The following is an 18,104-nucleotide window of genomic DNA, read 5'->3' on the forward strand; positions in this document are numbered from 1 at the left end:
TGGCCATCTTCACAATAGGGCCAAAAATACAACACAGGGACACAACTCTCACTTTCTAGGCATACAGCATTTTCAAAACTACGTCACATATCAATACTGATCTGAAGAGAAACCTGAGTATAGATCAATACTGCAAATGCAATAAAACTCAATAAAAGATCTCAGTGCTAGCATATGATCACAGGATTGCTTTTTCATTATCAATCTCTATCTTAGATTCTATAGTAAAGATGTGATTTTGAATAAAGATAATCGAGCTTTGGAAATTTTTGCTGGGCAACAAAATTCTTTCCTCACATATATGTTGCTGCTTCCTTTTGATGTAATTCTTAGGAAGGAACTTGTGCCATTCCAAATAACTCTGCAATTTACTTCCTTTTGCCCTTTTTCTTAAAGAAATGATATTTTGTGTTAACTTCTGGCCTCAGCATAATAATGTACATTTTAGGGGCAAAAATGCAACCGAGCAACCCAGAGCTGGAGGACAAAATGGAGAAGATCTCCACAGCCACCATGTATTTGCCCTTGCTGCTCAGATAGGCTGGGACAAAGGAGACCCAGACACTGCAAAAGACCAACATGCTAAAGGTGATAAACTTGGCTTCATTGAAAGTGTCAGGCAGTTTCCTGGCTAGGAAAGCCACAGTGAGGCTGACACTGGCCTGAATGCCCATGTAACCCAGGACAAGGTAAAACATGGTGCTGGAGCCTTCGTTACATTCAATGATGATTTGGCCAGCCTGTGAGAACATGTCAAGATCTGGGAATGGGGGAGCTGTACCTAGCCAGGCAACACAGATGACAAGTTGAATTATAGAGCAAAATAGTATAATGTAATAAGACAGCCTCTTCCCTAACCATTTCCTCATGTTGTTTCCAGGACTTGTGGCCATGAATGCCAGAACTACAGTGATGGTTTTGGCCAAGACACAAGAAAGTGCAAGGGAAAAGATATTGCCAAAAGCAGTCTGTCGAAGGAGGCAGGTCATCCTGCTGGGACGTCCAATAAAGAAAAAGGAGCAAAGGAAGCAGAGCAAGAGGGAGATTAACAGAAGGTAGGTGAGATCCCGATTGTTGGCTCTGACGACGGGAGTGTTCTGATAGTTCATAAAAGTTCCAAGCACCAAAGCTGTGAGTAGAGAGAAAGCAAGTGCGGCGGTAATCAAACTGATCCCCAAAGGTTCATCATAGTCCAGAAAAGTTATGGCTTTAGGGATACAACAGTCTTGATTCTTGTTGGGATGTTCATCTTCTGGACACTTTTTACACTGATAGGCATCTGAAAAGAGCAGAGAGATTTTCTGTAATTATTAATTTTTACTTGTATACCCTGCTGTTGCTCCAAGGAGTGCAATGTGGTGTGATGTTTATTTTTGCAACATCCCTTTTCTGTCAGCTAAGATGAGAGTTTCATGGTTGACCAGGAATTTGAAATCCCCAATCCTACTCCAGCACTCTAACCACTTCACCACAGGTAACTCACCTTGACTTATGCAGCCTGTCAGGCAAGATGTTATGGTGATGTAGTTTTCTGTTAGGCAAAAGTACCAGAGCTCCCAAAGCTCCCTTCAGTTGCTGCATACCATTTTGAATTACACATTGCCATGTTCCAATGATTATATGGGCTGAAAATGGTAGCCCTTTTCCTTGTGAGGGATAAATGGCAATCGCCACCAAAAAAATAGCAACCGACTTGTTTTGACTTCACATCACCTGATAAATTATTACTGGTTGACATGCTAACGTGCTGGACGATGTCACCACTGCCAGAGGCAGATCAAGCTTTTTGCTGCCCATAGGCAAAAAGGACATTTCTGCCCTTTTACCTTAAATATAAAAGGTTTTCCTTTTTAAAATAAGGTAAAAGGGGGTTGCTTTCTCCTCTCCCACTCCACCCTTGCTGCAACCTCCACTGCCCGCAGAGAGGGGCACCAAATTTGAGGAGGGGCAGAGAGATATTCTGTGATTGTTTATTTTTACTTGTATATCCTGCTGTTGCTGCAAGGAGTGTAATGTGGTGTGATGTTTATCCTCACAACAACCCTTTGTGGTCAATTAGACTGAGAGTTCATTGGTTGAAGAGGAATTTGAATTCCCCAATCCTACTCCAGCACTCTAACCACTACACCAATTGTAACTCACCAAGACCTATGCAGCCAATGAGGCAAGTATGGTAATATACTGCTTTTCTGGTAGGACGGAAACAAAACACAATAGGGTGGTTTCCAAACATGAAGCTGGCCACCATATTTCACGCTTTAGCTGTGTTATGCTGAATAGATTTCAAGTAAAGCTGAGGTGAAACCTTCCCTCTTTTTAATATAGGGTGGAGGGAGTTCTATGGGTTCAGGTTGATAGGGTGATATAGTTTTGAGTGAGGCAAAGGTACCAGAGCTCCTGAAGATCCCTTCAGTTGCTGCCCTCCATTTTGATTTCCACAGTGCCATGTTCCAAGGATGATCTGGGCTGAAAATGGCAACCCTAAATCCTAGTCTCAGTATGAAGAATAAATGGCTGTCACCGCCAAAAAAATAGCAACCAACTTGTTTTGACTTCATGTCCACTGATAAATTATTATTGGCTGACATGATGCACAATGCTAACAGTGCTGGAAGACATCACCAATGCTGCTGCTTCTCTGTACACAGAAATATAGCAGCTGATGGCTTCACAAGCTGCATCCCCATTGTTCCTCATATTCGCCACAGTGGGAACAGGGCTACCCATTCTGAGTAACATATCTCTGAGTGTCATCAGTTTGTAAGATATATCTGGGCATCATCATTTTGCAATGAAAACCATGGGATGTGATTATGTCACCCGGCGATAGTGTCTGGAGAAAGAATAACAGAGGGTGAAGAACAGTGCCTTAAGGAATCATAGGAGAGAGAAGGGGAGCATAAGTGCTTCCTTCTTTGCAAAAACTGAAAAAAGATAAAGTGGGTAAGAGAACATACAGGGGACAGAATCATGTAGATCTAGAGCAAAGAGGGAGTCAAGCAAGAGTGAGCCATTGGCTGTATCAAAGATGGCAGAAAAGGGAAGAAGGATGAGGTCTGTGAGATGCTTAGATTGCCACTGAGAAGACACCACAGTTTCAGTGGAGCACTGAGGAAAGAAGCCATCTTGGAGAGGGTCATAGGAAGAACTGGAGGAGAGAGAGAGCTGAGACAGGAGTAAGCAGCATGTTCCAGGGCTTTGGAGATAAGCGTTGAAGGGGACTTTGTTAGGAGTTCAAATGGGATGATGGGCCAAGGGTTTGTTTCTTTGGAATAAGGGTAAGGGCAGGATGGATTGAAAGTGGAAAAGGGAATGTTGAATGAGCAAGCAGAAGAAACAGATTAAGGAGAGTGAGGAATGTGTGCACTATTGAAAAAAACAAGAGTGTGATCAGTCAGAGATTATTCCACAGCAAAGAGAAAGTATAATACAAAGGAGAAAAGGATAATGATGGATAGAATCGTAGTCATTCTATGATTTCCTCATATACACCTTCTTTGAAATGGCTGCTGGAATCATCTACCTGTTTCATTTGAAAATGTCCCTTCTGGACACTGGAAGCAATCATAACAGCAAGACAATTCCCCCTCCCGAGTTCTTCTATAGTATCCAGGGTGGCATCTCTCAGTACAGATGGATTGAGGCAACATCTAACCACAAATAAAAGAGAAGGAAGATTGATTGAATTCAGTTTAACATGGCAATTCATTTTTACACATCCTATATTGAAATCAGATATTTTTATGTTTCCAAAACATATATGGGATACATGAAAATAAAATTTCAACTTCCTTTCTGCAGCAACACAACATTGCATCCAAGTGGAATACTGATAACCTGCCCAGCAAATATATATGGCTAGTTTTATAGGAAATGTGTTGCCATGATATGGATGCTAGGAGAATGGCTAGAGGGCTTGCACCTCTCTGAGGTTTCATTCAGCCCTTCTTTTCTCCTGCCCTTTTGTGCTGGACTGGTAGAGTGCCCCATCTAAATGACACTAATGTCACGTAACCATAACCAGGATGTTGGCACAATTTATGTATCAGATTTCCCAGTTCAACTTTCAAGCAGTAATGACTCTGGATTTGATTCTGGTTAGGCAACATGGTCATGCTTAGATGTTGAGGAAGGGAGAAGAGGTTAGTTAGCACCATTTAAGCAAGACACAGGTGATAATACCTAATGAAGTGGTTGGGAGACATGAGAAACCTTTGCAACATTGCAGAAGAGCCTTGAGGAGAATATACCTCCAAAATATTCTCTCAAGATTTCTCAGAGGGTGAATATGAGGCCAGAGATTCTGGGAAACCTCCCTCCTACCATCACTGCTGGCTGGAGCGTGGCTCCTGTGTACTGCTGCAGCCATTCTTTGCCAAGCATAGGATGTTGTGTCCATGATGGAGGGCAAACACTACAACATGCAAGAGCTGCACTCCAGGCTGGCAGCAGCGGGTAATATTAGTGCAAGCACCACTGATGGAACATAAAGCACACTCTAATTTGCTGAGAAGAGTATGCCATAGGGCCTGTCTGAGTTGGAGTGCAGCACTTTCAAAATCAGAAGAAATGCTTTGGGGTGGCAGTGACAGGAAATATCCCTGCCACCACTGCCGCTCCTGCAGCAGCCACTCAAGTTTGCCATTCAGAAGAGGAAGATCTAAACCATCCCTTGGGTCTCGACTGCCTACACACAGTAACGCCATCTTATTCGGATCCAACTTCAACTTGTTATCCCTCATCCAGCCCATTATTTCCTCCAGTCAGTCATTTAGGCAGGTCATGCCATTTCCTGTTGAAGTTGGTATGGAGAAATAGATCTGAGTGTCATCAGCATATTGATAACATCCCAGACCAAACCTGCTTTTCTCTCCCAGTGGTTTCATGTAGATGTTAAAAAGCATTGGAGACAATATAGAGTCTTGTGTGACACCACACTGTAGCTCTCTCATTGCAGAATAACAGTCTCCAAGTGACACCATCTGGAATCTGCCAGAGAGGTACGGACGGAACCACTGTAGAACAGTGCCACCCAGACCCACCTCCTTCAAGGTACCCAGCAGGATACCATGACCAATGCTATCAAAAGCCCCCAAGAGATTTCCGGTTGTGATGTTATTTGCATCGGGAATGATTGGTTTTGTGTCACAACTGTGTACTCCTCCGGAGCCACAGAGCAGACCAACGTTTGTAGACAGTGTAGGAATGCCTTACAGTGTTTTAAAAGCAGCTGTTAGTCTGTTAGGGAACACTGAAGCCATTGATTTTCAGTTGATGCTTTTTGATTTTCACACCTATACAACTGGCAACATTATACCGCTTTCAGGGACATGTCTGGGGCCTGGAGGGGATGCAGCCTTTAGCCTCCCTGTCTCCCATTCAACATGGCCACATCTCACCCTGTTCTGGGCCTCCATTGGCAACATTACTGTTGATGGTGCATGTATGCCAGGACAGCAGTCTGCTGTTCCACTGGCATACCGGTTACAGCAGATGCGTAACTGGGTTTCCACCAGTAGAAGTGTCTTTATACCAAATCCTATGCTAGTCAAAATGGGTTTCCCCCCTGCTCAATATAATATTATGTCATAAAATTCAAAAGGACATTATAAATGGCATTTCCACCCCATGCACAAGAAATAATCAGCAACTTTTAATATGTATCTCATCGATACTGGGAAGGGAACAGCAATATCCCAAAGCCTAACCTCTAGAATACCCACCTGGTGGAATTTCCTGGGCCATATAATGGCACCTGGCTCAATGATAAACTTTTGGTCTAAGGACACCTGGGAATTCATCATTCCAACTCTTACTTGCGTGAAGGATTTATTTGGGGAAATGACCCAGTTAACAATGTCATACCCAACAGACAATTCCATATCTTCATTTAAAAATATTTCATCCCAGGCACTGTTGTTGAAATGGACTTTTCTCAAAAATGGGTGAAGCTACATAGGAAGACAAAATTTCAGGATTCACAAGATGAGGTAAAGCTTTCAGATAAGGATGTCCACATAGGAATATGGAAATGCTTGCATTCACTTGGCTGAATTCTCTCTTTCTCTGGCACTATGAACGCCATGTTGTGAAAACCACTACTTTGTGCATTGGAGGTCTCTAAATTCAGTCAGTTGGACTATTCTCTAAGGCAACTTCGGTTTTAGTAGTCCTGTGAAGTACTCTCTTGTCCCTCTGTTTCCCCTACTAACTGAGCAAGGAGGCACCCTTCCAAAGTGTTGATTCTCTTTGTTCAACAGTTGCAGAGCAACTGGCCCTATCCATCCCCAGCAAAGCACCTCTCCAGTGCCTTTGCTGGTTTCCATCTTATATTTCTTTTTTAGATTTTGAGCCCTTTGGGGACAGCAAGAGACATTTTATTTATTTATATCTATGTAAACCACTTTGGGAACTTCTTTAGAAAAGCAGTATATAAATATTTATTGTCGTCACCCTTTTATATATTGCTAAGAAAATCATTACAAAACTTTCTTCTGTGATTAGTTGATGTACCCATTGTATCAAGACACTGCAGATTTAAACTATTCTCCTTCCTTGTGACCAACCCCATCTCCTCTTGAAACTTTTTCATACTTTAGAGTATGCTTAGGTATTGAGAAAAGTGAAGCGAAGGGACAAGAGAGACTAACAGGGAAGTCAATAAATAAATAGATCTTTTCAAGTGAAAGAAGAAATAAGAAGAAAAGAAGAAAGGAAGAAAGAAATGGGCCAAAATCTAGATGAATCCAGCACTATTGCAGTGATCAAAGATGCACCTATGCAATAAGGTTATGTAGCTGAGTGGCTGCTCAGAGTTGCCAAATCAATTACACTCTTGGTCTACTTGTCTGAGCATTGCACATTGTCAGTCTTATATGAAAATGGAGTGTCAGACTGTTAGTTGAAGCCCATCAGAATATCATACAGCCTTATGATGACCTGATTTTCTGAACATTTTGGTATGACAAGAGGAAAACAGGCTTTTGCCAGAAAGTTGCCATGTAATTCTCTGAAATGTTTTCTCAGTGACCCCCACTTTTGGTGCTTTGCTGTCCTTTAAAAAATCAGCACTAAATGAAAGAGACACATGCATGCAAACCCCTCATTCATTTGGTTGAAGAGAAGAGGATTCAGTCCATTTGATAAGAATACAAATAAAAAACCAAAGTTTCAGGTGACACAGAATTCTTCCAGGTGAAGGGGAGGTTTTCAAAGTCCATTGTCCCCACTGTGTGATTGCTGATGCTGAGTTTGTCAATAGCATCTACAGCATCACTGGTGCTTTGTTAGTCAGGATGTAAGCCAGGACCAGGATGTACAAGCAAGAGCCATCCCCTTGCACATAGTATGATATTAAAGGTCTAACCTTCCATGGCTGCATTCCTTGAAGGCCCACTTTGGGTCTTTCTGGCATCGTCCATCCATACGAATACATGGTATGTAAAGCATGTGCTGAAGCATAGACTGCATTGTAGATACTGTAGCTTTCTTCAGACATCCTCATTGAAAACTCAGTGTCTGGAAGACTCTCCAGTTTTTCTTCCCCTGTACAGTTTTGGGGATTTGTTATTGTTGCATAGGGATTTGGGGTCATAAAGCACTCAAATGCATCACCCCAGAATTGTTGAAGAAAAAGATAATCTTGGTGTTGGCGAGGGTTAAAGGTCTGGAGAAAAGTTGAAAATCCTGGCACATCATTTTTGTGTGTTGCTATGGACAAAGAACCGTGGAAGTGTTGGATATACCAATCATTCACTGAAACTGATGTGTCCAAATCCCACTGACCTGTTGTGATCCAAACCTTCTCTGGGAAGGTCTTTGTTAATTGTCCATATGTATTTAGCACTAATTTTAGATGTTGCATGGAACTAGTGTCCCCATATACAATAATCACATTGGCTGTAGTTGCAGTAAGAGCTGCCAGGATATCTTGAGTAGAAGATATGTGATTCCCAGATTCATTCACTTGAATAAGGACCAGCGGCACCTTTTCTGTGAAAGCAACACAGATGCCATTTCTCCTGAACATTGTTTGCAGGGTTTGCACAATATCTTCTCCACTGTCATCATCTGAAACCATGAGGCCAACCCATGTCCATCTGAAATACCTTAACAAAGTTACTATCCCTTCATACTTAGAGGCTTCATTTGGAACCATTTGATAAAAAAATGGAAACTGAGTTTTATCCTTCAGCACTGCGTGATTTGATCCATAACTAATCTGAAGAGAGAGAATATACGGAATGTGAGATCTATGAAAAAGACAAGACCCTCATCACGTGGTAGCAGTCATGCTGCCAACAATTCTGTCTGATGTTTTGCACAGCAGAATGTTGATATTAAAGATAGAGATCTGAACTCGACTCAAACTGAACTCGAACTATACCGGGCCAGTTTGGTTTTGGCCCCCTTCCAAACTCCCGCAATCAGTTCCATTTGGTCCGGAGGGCTTTGGCGATCCTTTTTTAAATGTTCCCCCTTCTGGGGGCTTCTCCAAGGTGGCGGCGGGTCTGCGAAGGTCCCCTCGATGACTTTCCTTGCCTGGTTCAGGCATCTTTCACCCTTTCCGGGCCTATTCCCTGGTGCGATGGCCATTTTGGATGTTTCCGCACCTATACAGTGTGACCCTGTGTGGCCTGCATCATAAGTGAAGAGGCTGAACAGCAACCACAGCAACAAAATGAACAAGCAATCATAGACAGACTTGACAGAGAAGGGGAGATTGAGACAGAACCAAAGAATTTCAATCAAGAAGGGGAGATTGAGATAATACAAGACGTGAGACAGTCAAGCACAGTTAATAAAGGGATTCCACAGCCATAGGGGAGAAAATGCCAGGACATACAGACTGGCACAAAATCTGGCATGCCAGATTCAGAGATACATACATTGCTGCAATCAGGAAAAGATAAGATTTTATCACACCATAAAACAAAACTTGGTGTCTGGAATTCAAGAACAAGAAAATATAAAGGGAATTTACTACAAAGATTGTCTCAGTTCTATCTATGGGGCATGCTTGTCTATCTTTAAATGTAGCTATGTACCAGGGATGTGCATGAAGCGTTTCAAGCACATCCAGGGCAGTGGTGAGTCGGCACTAATGGAGGCAGGTATATCTTACCTGCCCCTCCACCACCCCAACAATCGCCCCCCACCATCCCAGCACAGAAAGGTCAACAACAAAAAGCCCCGCTGTCCATTCTTACAAGCTATGCCACAAGCAGGCCTCCTGTTTGGGAAAAGGAAGTTCCCTGTTCCCACCATCCTGTGGGTTCTGTTGTCACATAAATGGTCTCTGCGCATGTGCAGATGCCATCTTGAGTGCTCAGCAGTGTTGCTGAGCACCAAAGGTGACATCCATGCATGCGCAGATTCCATTTACGTAATGACAATGTTCATGGGATTCTGGGAACAGGGAACTTGCTGTTCCCAAACACGAAGCCCCCTCAAGGTGTAGCATGCAAGAATGGACAGTAGGGCTCTTTGTTATGGACAGTGCCATGCTAGGGTAGCGGAGGCATGGAGGAGGAGCGACAGGGGTAGGTAAGATATGCCTCCTTCTGTTTAAAGCACCTGCTCAATACCAATGCTGAAATATTTTGGTTGGGGGATCCCAAATCATTTTATTGTCCAGAATTAGAGGTGCCAAAAAAATGTGTGCACATCCATACTATGTATTGGCTTGGGGGTGCAGTATGGGTTTGTTTGTCCGCTCCTTCAATTGCTGTTCTGAATTCAAAACAGGAGGTTCTCCCTCTCCCTGCATAAGAGACTGGTAGCCTGTGTATTGTTTTCATAGCCTATGTTTCCGTTAGTAGCTGATATCAAACTCTTGTTTCTCAGTTAGAGTTGGCTTCCTTTACAATTGCTTATAAAGGGTAAGTAATTCCTCTGCAACATAACAGGCCCCCAAAATGGAGGTGAGAATGTTAAAAAGGCTTAAAATCGAAAGGGGGTTGTTTCATTGCAAATTCGAAACAGGCTCTTTATTCAAAGGGTGTTCTCTTTTGAGCTTGAAACACTCCAAACAGCTCATTTAGAGAAGAAACATTTGGCCACTGAAAATTTATGATGCCCCACACATGTGGGGCAGAAGTGCAAAATGACCCAATAGCTAATTGCATTCATTATATCTAAAAGCATGCCAGCTTGCAACTTCGTGACTTTTCAAAGACTATGTGAGCGAAATCCAGCCCTTTTGCATCTGCATGGATGAGGAGCAACACTTCCATGATGAATTTGTAAATGACATTGCTCAGCTCTTTTTTCACAACTACCTACCTGTGGGGTTTTATAGAGGCCTAAGATGGTGGCTATCTGGATAGAAGCTTCAGAGCTCAGCCCTCCCACGACTGCAGCCATCTTGTATTGACTGCCACACCTGAAATTAGGGAAGCCTTGTTTCTGTTCAGACAGCAGGGACAAGGTGATATCGTAGTTTACACTTCTGTGGAAGAAGTTATCATAGATGCGGAAGCCCAGGGTGACATTAGGCAGAAGGTATTGATTCTTGTTGATCTCATCAGCTGCAAAAATGAAAGCTAAGGAATGTTGGTACTTCTTTCTCACGAACCTACAAAGAAAACAATGTATTTCGATGCTTTTCATTTATTAATTTCATTTTAGCCTGAAGGCTTGGAGTCAGTAAAATCTTTCAAACCTGCTGTATAATATATTGCAAAATTGAAATAACCAAATCCTAGACTCATTTGGAATAAGCACTACTTTGCTGGCCAGAAATGTGCAAAGTAACATCTGAACAGAGCTAAAGATATTTTAAGCGGTGTGCAGAACATTCAGTGCTTGGAATGTTCTGAATTGAAACAGGCTCTTTCGAGTCTTCTGAGCTCAGGAAAAAAAAAAACAGTCTTCAAATGAAGGGCCTGGTCCAAGTGAGGGTCAGATTGGACCGTTTCGAGTCAAAATGGCAAAGTCTTGACAAAGAGATACCTTTTAACATGGTGATCCTCTTTATATAGTAGGGGGAGAGCTACTGACCCTATCCACCCCAGCACTGTACCTCCAGTGACTGTTGCTGGTATCTATCTTATGTTTCTTTTCGATTGTAAGCCCTTTGGGGACAGGGATCCATCTTATTTATTAATTATTTCTCTGTGTAAGCTGCCCTGAGCCATTTTTGGAATGGCGGAATAGAAATCGAATAAATAAATAAATAAATAACAACACCACAAAACCTTGGATATAAGATCTGTAGACCTGTAAAAAAAGAAAGTAGTACATCACCTAAATGGAAGATTAGATTAGAAAATAAAATTGCCAGGCTTAGATCAGATGCTAGTAAATTTAAAGATATGAAAGACAGGAAGCTAAAGAATGAAAACATCAAACAGTATCTCATCCAAAAATACCACCTTTATTCAAGGAAAATTAGAGAAGTCCTGGAAATAATAAAGCAGCAAATAACAGCAGTGTCAAAGAAGATTAGCAGATACAAAGCAAGAATTACACAACGCAGTCAGAATCTCCAATTCCAGTTGAATCAGAGACATTTCTACCAAAGCATAGAAGGAGAAACTGCAAGAAACAAAGAAACACCAAATAAATAAGAAACAGTGCAATTCTGGGCTAAATTATGGGACAATCCAATAGATTATAATAAAAAGAGCAGGCTGGATGAAAGAGGTCAAAAATGTAACCAACAAATGCAAGATCTAATAATAAGACCAGAATTTAAAAAATGAAAGAGCAAAGAAAATTAAAAATTGGGCTGCTCCAGTCGACGATGAACTGCATGGCTTTTGGCTTAAACACCTAACAGGCCTTCGTAAAAAACTATCAAAACAGTTCAATCACATTTTGCAAGGAGGAGATATTGAACAATGGCTAACAACTGCCAAAACTCATAATGAAGGACCCAGCAAAAGGTGCAGTTCCAAGTAATTATAGACCAATAACCTGCCTGCCAACAATGGCAAGAATGGCAACTTGAAGAAAGAAACAGGGGGTTTAACACTGGCTGCACAAGAACAGGCACTACGACCAAATGCAATAAGAGCAAAAGTCAAAAAATCAACAACAAACAGCAAGTGTCACTTTCATAAAGAAGCAGATGAAACAGTGGACCACCTAATCAGCTGTTGTAAGAAGATCGCACAAACTGACTACAAACAAAGGCATGGGAAGGTAGCAGGGATGATACACTGGAACATCTGCAAAAAATACAAGCTACCTGTAGCCAAAAATTGGTGGGACCATAAAATTGAACAAGTTGAAGAAAATAAAGAGCAAGCAACTTTACTGGGAACAGCCTATATTCTGCAACGATAATATTCAGCCATCCCAGGTCCCTGGGAAGGACTCAATTTCTGGATTAAAAAAACCAGTCAAAAACACCTGTCTGACTGTGTAAATAAATAAATAATAAAATGGTATAATAATAATAATAATAATAATAATAATAATAATAATAATAAAATGTTCTGAGCATTCTGAATGCAATTTTGGAGTTCAAAATGGTGCTCTTCTCGCTTCTGCACTTTTGCAGTTGCCATTTATATGGTCAGCACCGCCATGCAAATGGCTGCTTTGTGAGCACAGAGGCCAGGACAGTGCTGTTTTGGAATCCAAAATGGTGCTCAGAAGATTCCGAATCACAACAGGGTTGTTCCGTTGGAAGAGCTGGCTCAACCAGTTATTCCCACAGAACGTTCCAGAAATTTAGCATTGTGTTCTGAGCTCAGAACGCAAAGGTGAATCCATTCAGTGCACATCCCTACTTCTTTTCATGTGGGTCTGCATATGACGACTGTTCAAGATACGAGGAAGGATGTTTCTTCTCATTACAGAAAACGTACAGATATTTGCATGATTGTCCTCATGTCCCTATCAAACGTCAGTGCAGCATCTCTCCAGTGGATTTTGCTGGTGTCAAACTTGTTTCTTCTTCAATCACGAGATCTTTGGGATCAGCGAACCATTTTTTTTTGGTCTTCCTTGTAAAGTTCTTTGAGAACGTTTTGTTGAAAACGTGGAATAAAATATTAGTAGTACTAGCAGTGATGATGATGATGATGATGATGAGAAATAGCAGAAGAAAGCAACCAGGATGATTGGGGTCTAGAGCACCTTCCTTATAAGGTAAACTTACAACACCTGGGGCCAGTTAGTTTGGAGGCGGGAATGACTGTGGTGCAACATGATAGAGGTCTATAAAATTATGCATGGTATGGAGAGAGTGCAGAAATAGAAATTTTTCTCCCTCTTGCATAACACTAGGACCAAGGGTCATCCCATGAATCGGATTGCCAAGAAATTTAGGAGCAACAAAAGGGAGTAATCTTTCGTACAACTCATAATTAACCTATGGAATTATCTTATCGCCAAGATCTGATAAGTGATAAGATCTTATCACCAATTTCTGACAAACACCACCCGGATTGCTTTAAAAAGGACTTAGATAAATTGATAGTGGACAACTATAAACGGTTACTAGTATGAGGGCTGTATTGACCATGGGCCTGATCCACCAGGGCTGTTCTTATGTTCTTATCAGGTTGGGAAAGGCTGATTTATGTTGAGAAATTTGCATGGGGTATGGGCCCTCTTACTCTTAGTACCATATTCCCAAAACAGTGTGGGAGACACCATGCCTGCTTTTAAAAGTATTTTAAGCAGACTGGAAAACTAATCACAGATCACCTTCATGTTTGGTATTATCCTAAGAATCAACAGGGGGGAAAGAGCTGAAAAATTATGCAGTGGGCCTCAATAAATAATTATAAAGCTGCTATAATTGCCCAGCTCACACACCATTTGTGTATGCTGCATTGGGTTATGTTCTGCAGAGTGAGCAAACCTACTGTGAATAATTTCTCACATTGTTTCACAGTGTGAGAAGATGGCAATGTGTTACACAATCAACATACCACTGTGAGTCTTCCAAATGTAGGCTGCTGAACTGTTGTCTGGTAAGTTATCTAGGCATGTGGTAAAGTCCACATGCAGTGCATTTCAGTGTGTGCAATAGACTCCACAATACGCTTCTAATCCTCCACATTCAATGGTTGTATCAACTAATCTTAATACAGTTTGGTCTAGTAACTTAAGATATTATCCATTCCCTGAAGTTACTCATCATTCATAGATCAAAAAGTACAATATATACATATATCAATCATAAAACTGGACATTTTTAATAAATAAGACCTTTACAGAATTAAGACACAATCCAAAAAGCTATGACAATTAAATCTTTCCAATTAGACCTAATTGATTTGAAGAAATCTTGTATTGTAAAATCATTTAAACAAGAATGATAAGAAATAAATAAAAGTAAATATGATATAAGTAAATATAAATATAAAATATAAAGCATTCACAAATACAGAAGAAAAGTTGTGTTTATCCATCAGACACATGTATTTTCTTAGTCAATCTGTCCATCAGTTCGAAATTCAACTCTCTCGTGAACTACTGAGCAAGATTATGACTCTTCCATTCATGAGCAACTATAAAAATGATCAATTCGTTGGTAGGCAAATCTCAAAAATCTTCATCATACTGTACTATATTCAAACTACTTTGACACTTACTCAAACATATAGTGGTTGAAATCGAGAGGTAAGTATTTGAAGGTCTCTATTGGAAATATAGCATAATTCAAAGATAGAACTCCTCCAATAACATGGTCTCCTGCCTTGTAATAGTCAAGTTCATATCTGGGAGTTGTTGCTCTGCAGATTCCCTTCAAGGTCTTGCAGACAACCTGAGGCAGAAACAGAAGCAGAAGCAAGAACAGCAGCATGTTTCTTAAGTCTGTTTCACTCAATTTGAACCTTATGGTCTTCATTCCTACCTAAAACACTGGTAGCCAAAAACATATAAGATAGTCTGTTACAACGAACACTGCAGATATCCTCACTGCAGCCCAAATATATTTCATCTAATATAGCATTCAATTTCATGCTGACGTAGCCATGTTCTCGTTTGACAGAATGTTTTTCAGTGGCACAACCCCTTTTTATAGCAGACTTCATGACGTATGCAAGCCTTTGTCAGATTTTGCAACTGATTGATTTCGTTCCCCTGTATTATCTGTGTTTTTTAAAATTACTACTGAAAATCCCTTTGGCTTCCAGTGCAGAACACTCAATCATGGTATTTGAAATAATTACAGGGAAGATAATCACATTTTAAATTCTTCGGACTCTCTATAATTGCTTGAACTGCAGAACAGCTGAAGAAATTGTAGACTGCAGAAGTTCACCAAAGGCACTTACAGCTCCTTGAGGCACACATAAGCAAGCTTCACTTCCCAAGGCATCCCTTTCAAAGTTGCTACAAATTATTGCCCTTTTAACTAAAACAACAGTGAACAGCGAGATACAAGCAGTCCTCATCCTAAGATGGTGTTTGTTAGGGCTGTGCAAGGCAGTGGCATTCTTACCCCTCGACTTTGGGGTCAAGGTCCAGGGCCTCCATACCCCATGGGGGCTCCCAAATCCTCTTTAGTCTGTCCTGGGTGGTGTGGTCACCACTAGCCCGCAATGCGCCGGGCAGCCGAGTGTGATTGTGACCTATGCCGGGTGCTTTAGAGACAGAGAGGAGATAGGTGGAATGGGAATACGTTAAGTTGGGTCTTGAAATATTTCTGCTACGGCATATGTGCAAAAATATATGTTTTATATTACATTCTTCTGAGTTCAGTTACTATTTGTGCCCTCAAAAGTCCACAGGTTAAAAATACCGTGTCTGTCATGGGGGGATGATGATTAACTAGCAGCGCAGGGATGGGGAGGGAATCCAGCAAGGGGAGGGCGCCAAAGGCCTTTATGTTCAGGCTCCAACATTACCTAAGTGCACCTCTGGTGCAAGGTCAGTTTGCAAAGGTCAGACATGGCCTGATAGCACCTATTTCAGAGGGCATCGGAGGCAGACACTGACCCGGAGTATTTTGGAGGACCAAATGGCAGCGGCAAGAATCTGCTCTTTTTTTTTAATCAGGGCATTGGGCGGGGAACTGCCTTCTGTTGTCTCTCTGCCCATATGCCTGCCTGTGCATTTATTTCTTAAATTTTTAAGGTATTTTACTTGGATATTTTACTTAAAATCTAAAAACAAAACCAGGCAATTTCTGGGTTCCCCCTGAGTTTCTCTGATGTTTCATAACTTTCTCCTGCCACTCTCTGTGAGTATGATTTCTAGGATACTTTTAAAATTAATTAGTAGTCAAAGCACGGCCAGATTCACTTTTAATTAAATGTATGAAGTTCTGTCACCCTTAGCTGCTTGTGGGGGTCTTTCAAAGCTCCCTGTTAAGCAGCTGTTGCTGCTGAGTCTTCCTTTTCTTCCTGCTCTTCCTCCACCTCCTCTTATTATTATATTTTCTTTTTGTACTTTCTACAAAAACTTCATTGGGGATTTTCACTGAAAGAAGACAATCCTGACATTCCGAAAGACTTAAAGGACCCTGAACTGAAACCTGTGATTTGTGATTGAATCAGATGCATTCATGCCGGCCTAGTGTACAAGGATATGGGCTAGCACAAGGCAGTTGCACAAAGGCGTAGCCAGCATTGGACAAAGGGAGACAAATTTCCCTGGGTGCCAAACTAGTGGTGCCATGATGCCCCTGCCACTCCCTCAGGGCACCCCTTGTCCTCTTCCACATCCAGCTGATGAATGAAATGCTCACCCACTGAAAGCACAAGGTGGGGCACCTCTCCTGCTCCTTCTCAGCTGGTGAGCAAAAGACAGTAAAAAATGAGATACCAATGAGCAACATCCCTAGGCTGTTCTTTTGCAAGGACATTGCACCAGCTAGTTGCATTTATACACTTTCTACTCAGCTACTTGAAAACCTTTGGAGATACAGTGAAGGGAAATTAATATGGTGGAGGGTTTTTAAAAATCTGAATTAATAGGACAAATAACATACCAAGTTAGATCTCCATCTACTTAGCGCATCAGGAAAATTTGTATAGTTAACTTTTTTTGGAGAAAATATTTGATGCAAATTTTATGCAAATGCGGGGGAGAGCTGCATGAGAAATCTTTCTGAAAATAATTACCAAAAACCCACATCTGAAGGAGAGCTGAAGAATCAAGCAGTTATATTTCCATGCCCCATTTTCCTCCTACCACATTACAGTGGTTATAACAGGACTAAGTCATTAATTGACATTTCCTCATTGTTGTTCTACAAGTCCACCTAAATAACTGCAGTGTTAATACACTGCATCAAGGAGAACATGTTGAAATACAGAAATACCCTCTTTTAAGGAAGCTGTGATGCTCAAAATAGGGAAGATAAAATCCCTGTCTGAGCTGTGAGGAGTCCCAGGTAGGCTGCCACCATCCACTTTTTAATATGAGCAGATTCACCCTACCAAGGGAATATTCTGGGAAAGTACAGTGGAAAACCCCTCCCTACAAGAAAGGCTTGAGCAGTCTTAGGCCTTCAAGTGTGTGTGACTAGGGCAGGACTCAATAAGGAGTGACACTCTATAACAACAAGGATTTATTAGTCACTGGATGATATGGTAAACTATAGAGGCATCAACAATCACTGCTTCCATTCAAGAGAAACCCTTCCACAGAGACTACAAGAACCATGCAGTCGGATCCAAGCATGTAAACCAAAATAAATTCCCTGAGGTGTCTAGCTGAACTGGTCCCTATCCTTCCTACTTACTTTCAAGTAAGGAACTTCCAGCAGAATCCCAGCCCCGGAATTTCCCTAAAGCAGCTGCTGATCAGACCTCACTTGGAGACTTCCAGGGAAGTACTGAACTCCACACACCCCTGCCCTACTTCTCTATAGGCTGTTTCCCCTCACTCTGGATTGGGCCACAGAGATCAAGATTCTTCCGGGATTTCTTCCTTATTTCGAGAGGCCCACCCTTCAAGCAGTTGTTCTGAGGCCTAGACCTTCCTCAAGCCTGACTATCATTACAGAAACAGAGGAGTCAGAGAATTCCAGCATCAGGGATATGGTGGCAAAGGCTGGGGCTATGAGTCAAGCCAAGAGTGTTTTTTCCACCTATGAGTTAGAAATCTGATATGCCAAAGGGCAACAGAGAATGCCTGGGAATAAAAGATGCCAAGTAGCTCATTTTCAGGCCTTTTGTGAGAGGATTGTG

General features: G+C 41.6%; 1 protein-coding gene across 1 annotated transcript; it reads right to left on the reverse strand.

Moving 5' to 3' along the window:
• Positions 1–263: 263 nt before the first annotated feature.
• Positions 264–14,999, reverse strand: LOC128331260 (vomeronasal type-2 receptor 26-like). The gene is made up of 7 exons (XM_053264613.1): positions 14,868–14,999; positions 14,556–14,728; positions 10,285–10,576; positions 7,367–8,221; positions 5,817–5,951; positions 3,524–3,650; positions 264–1,279 (listed from the first exon to the last, which is right to left on the reverse strand). Exons 1-7 carry the CDS (start codon positions 14,997–14,999, stop codon positions 369–371), a joined length of 2,625 nt encoding a protein of 874 aa, XP_053120588.1. The 3' UTR covers positions 264–368.
• Between the last annotated feature and the right edge of the window lie 3,105 nt (positions 15,000–18,104).

The sequence above is a fragment of the Hemicordylus capensis genome, chromosome 6, assembly GCF_027244095.1.
Source record: "Hemicordylus capensis ecotype Gifberg chromosome 6, rHemCap1.1.pri, whole genome shotgun sequence".
Lineage (NCBI taxonomy): Eukaryota > Metazoa > Chordata > Lepidosauria > Squamata > Cordylidae > Hemicordylus > Hemicordylus capensis.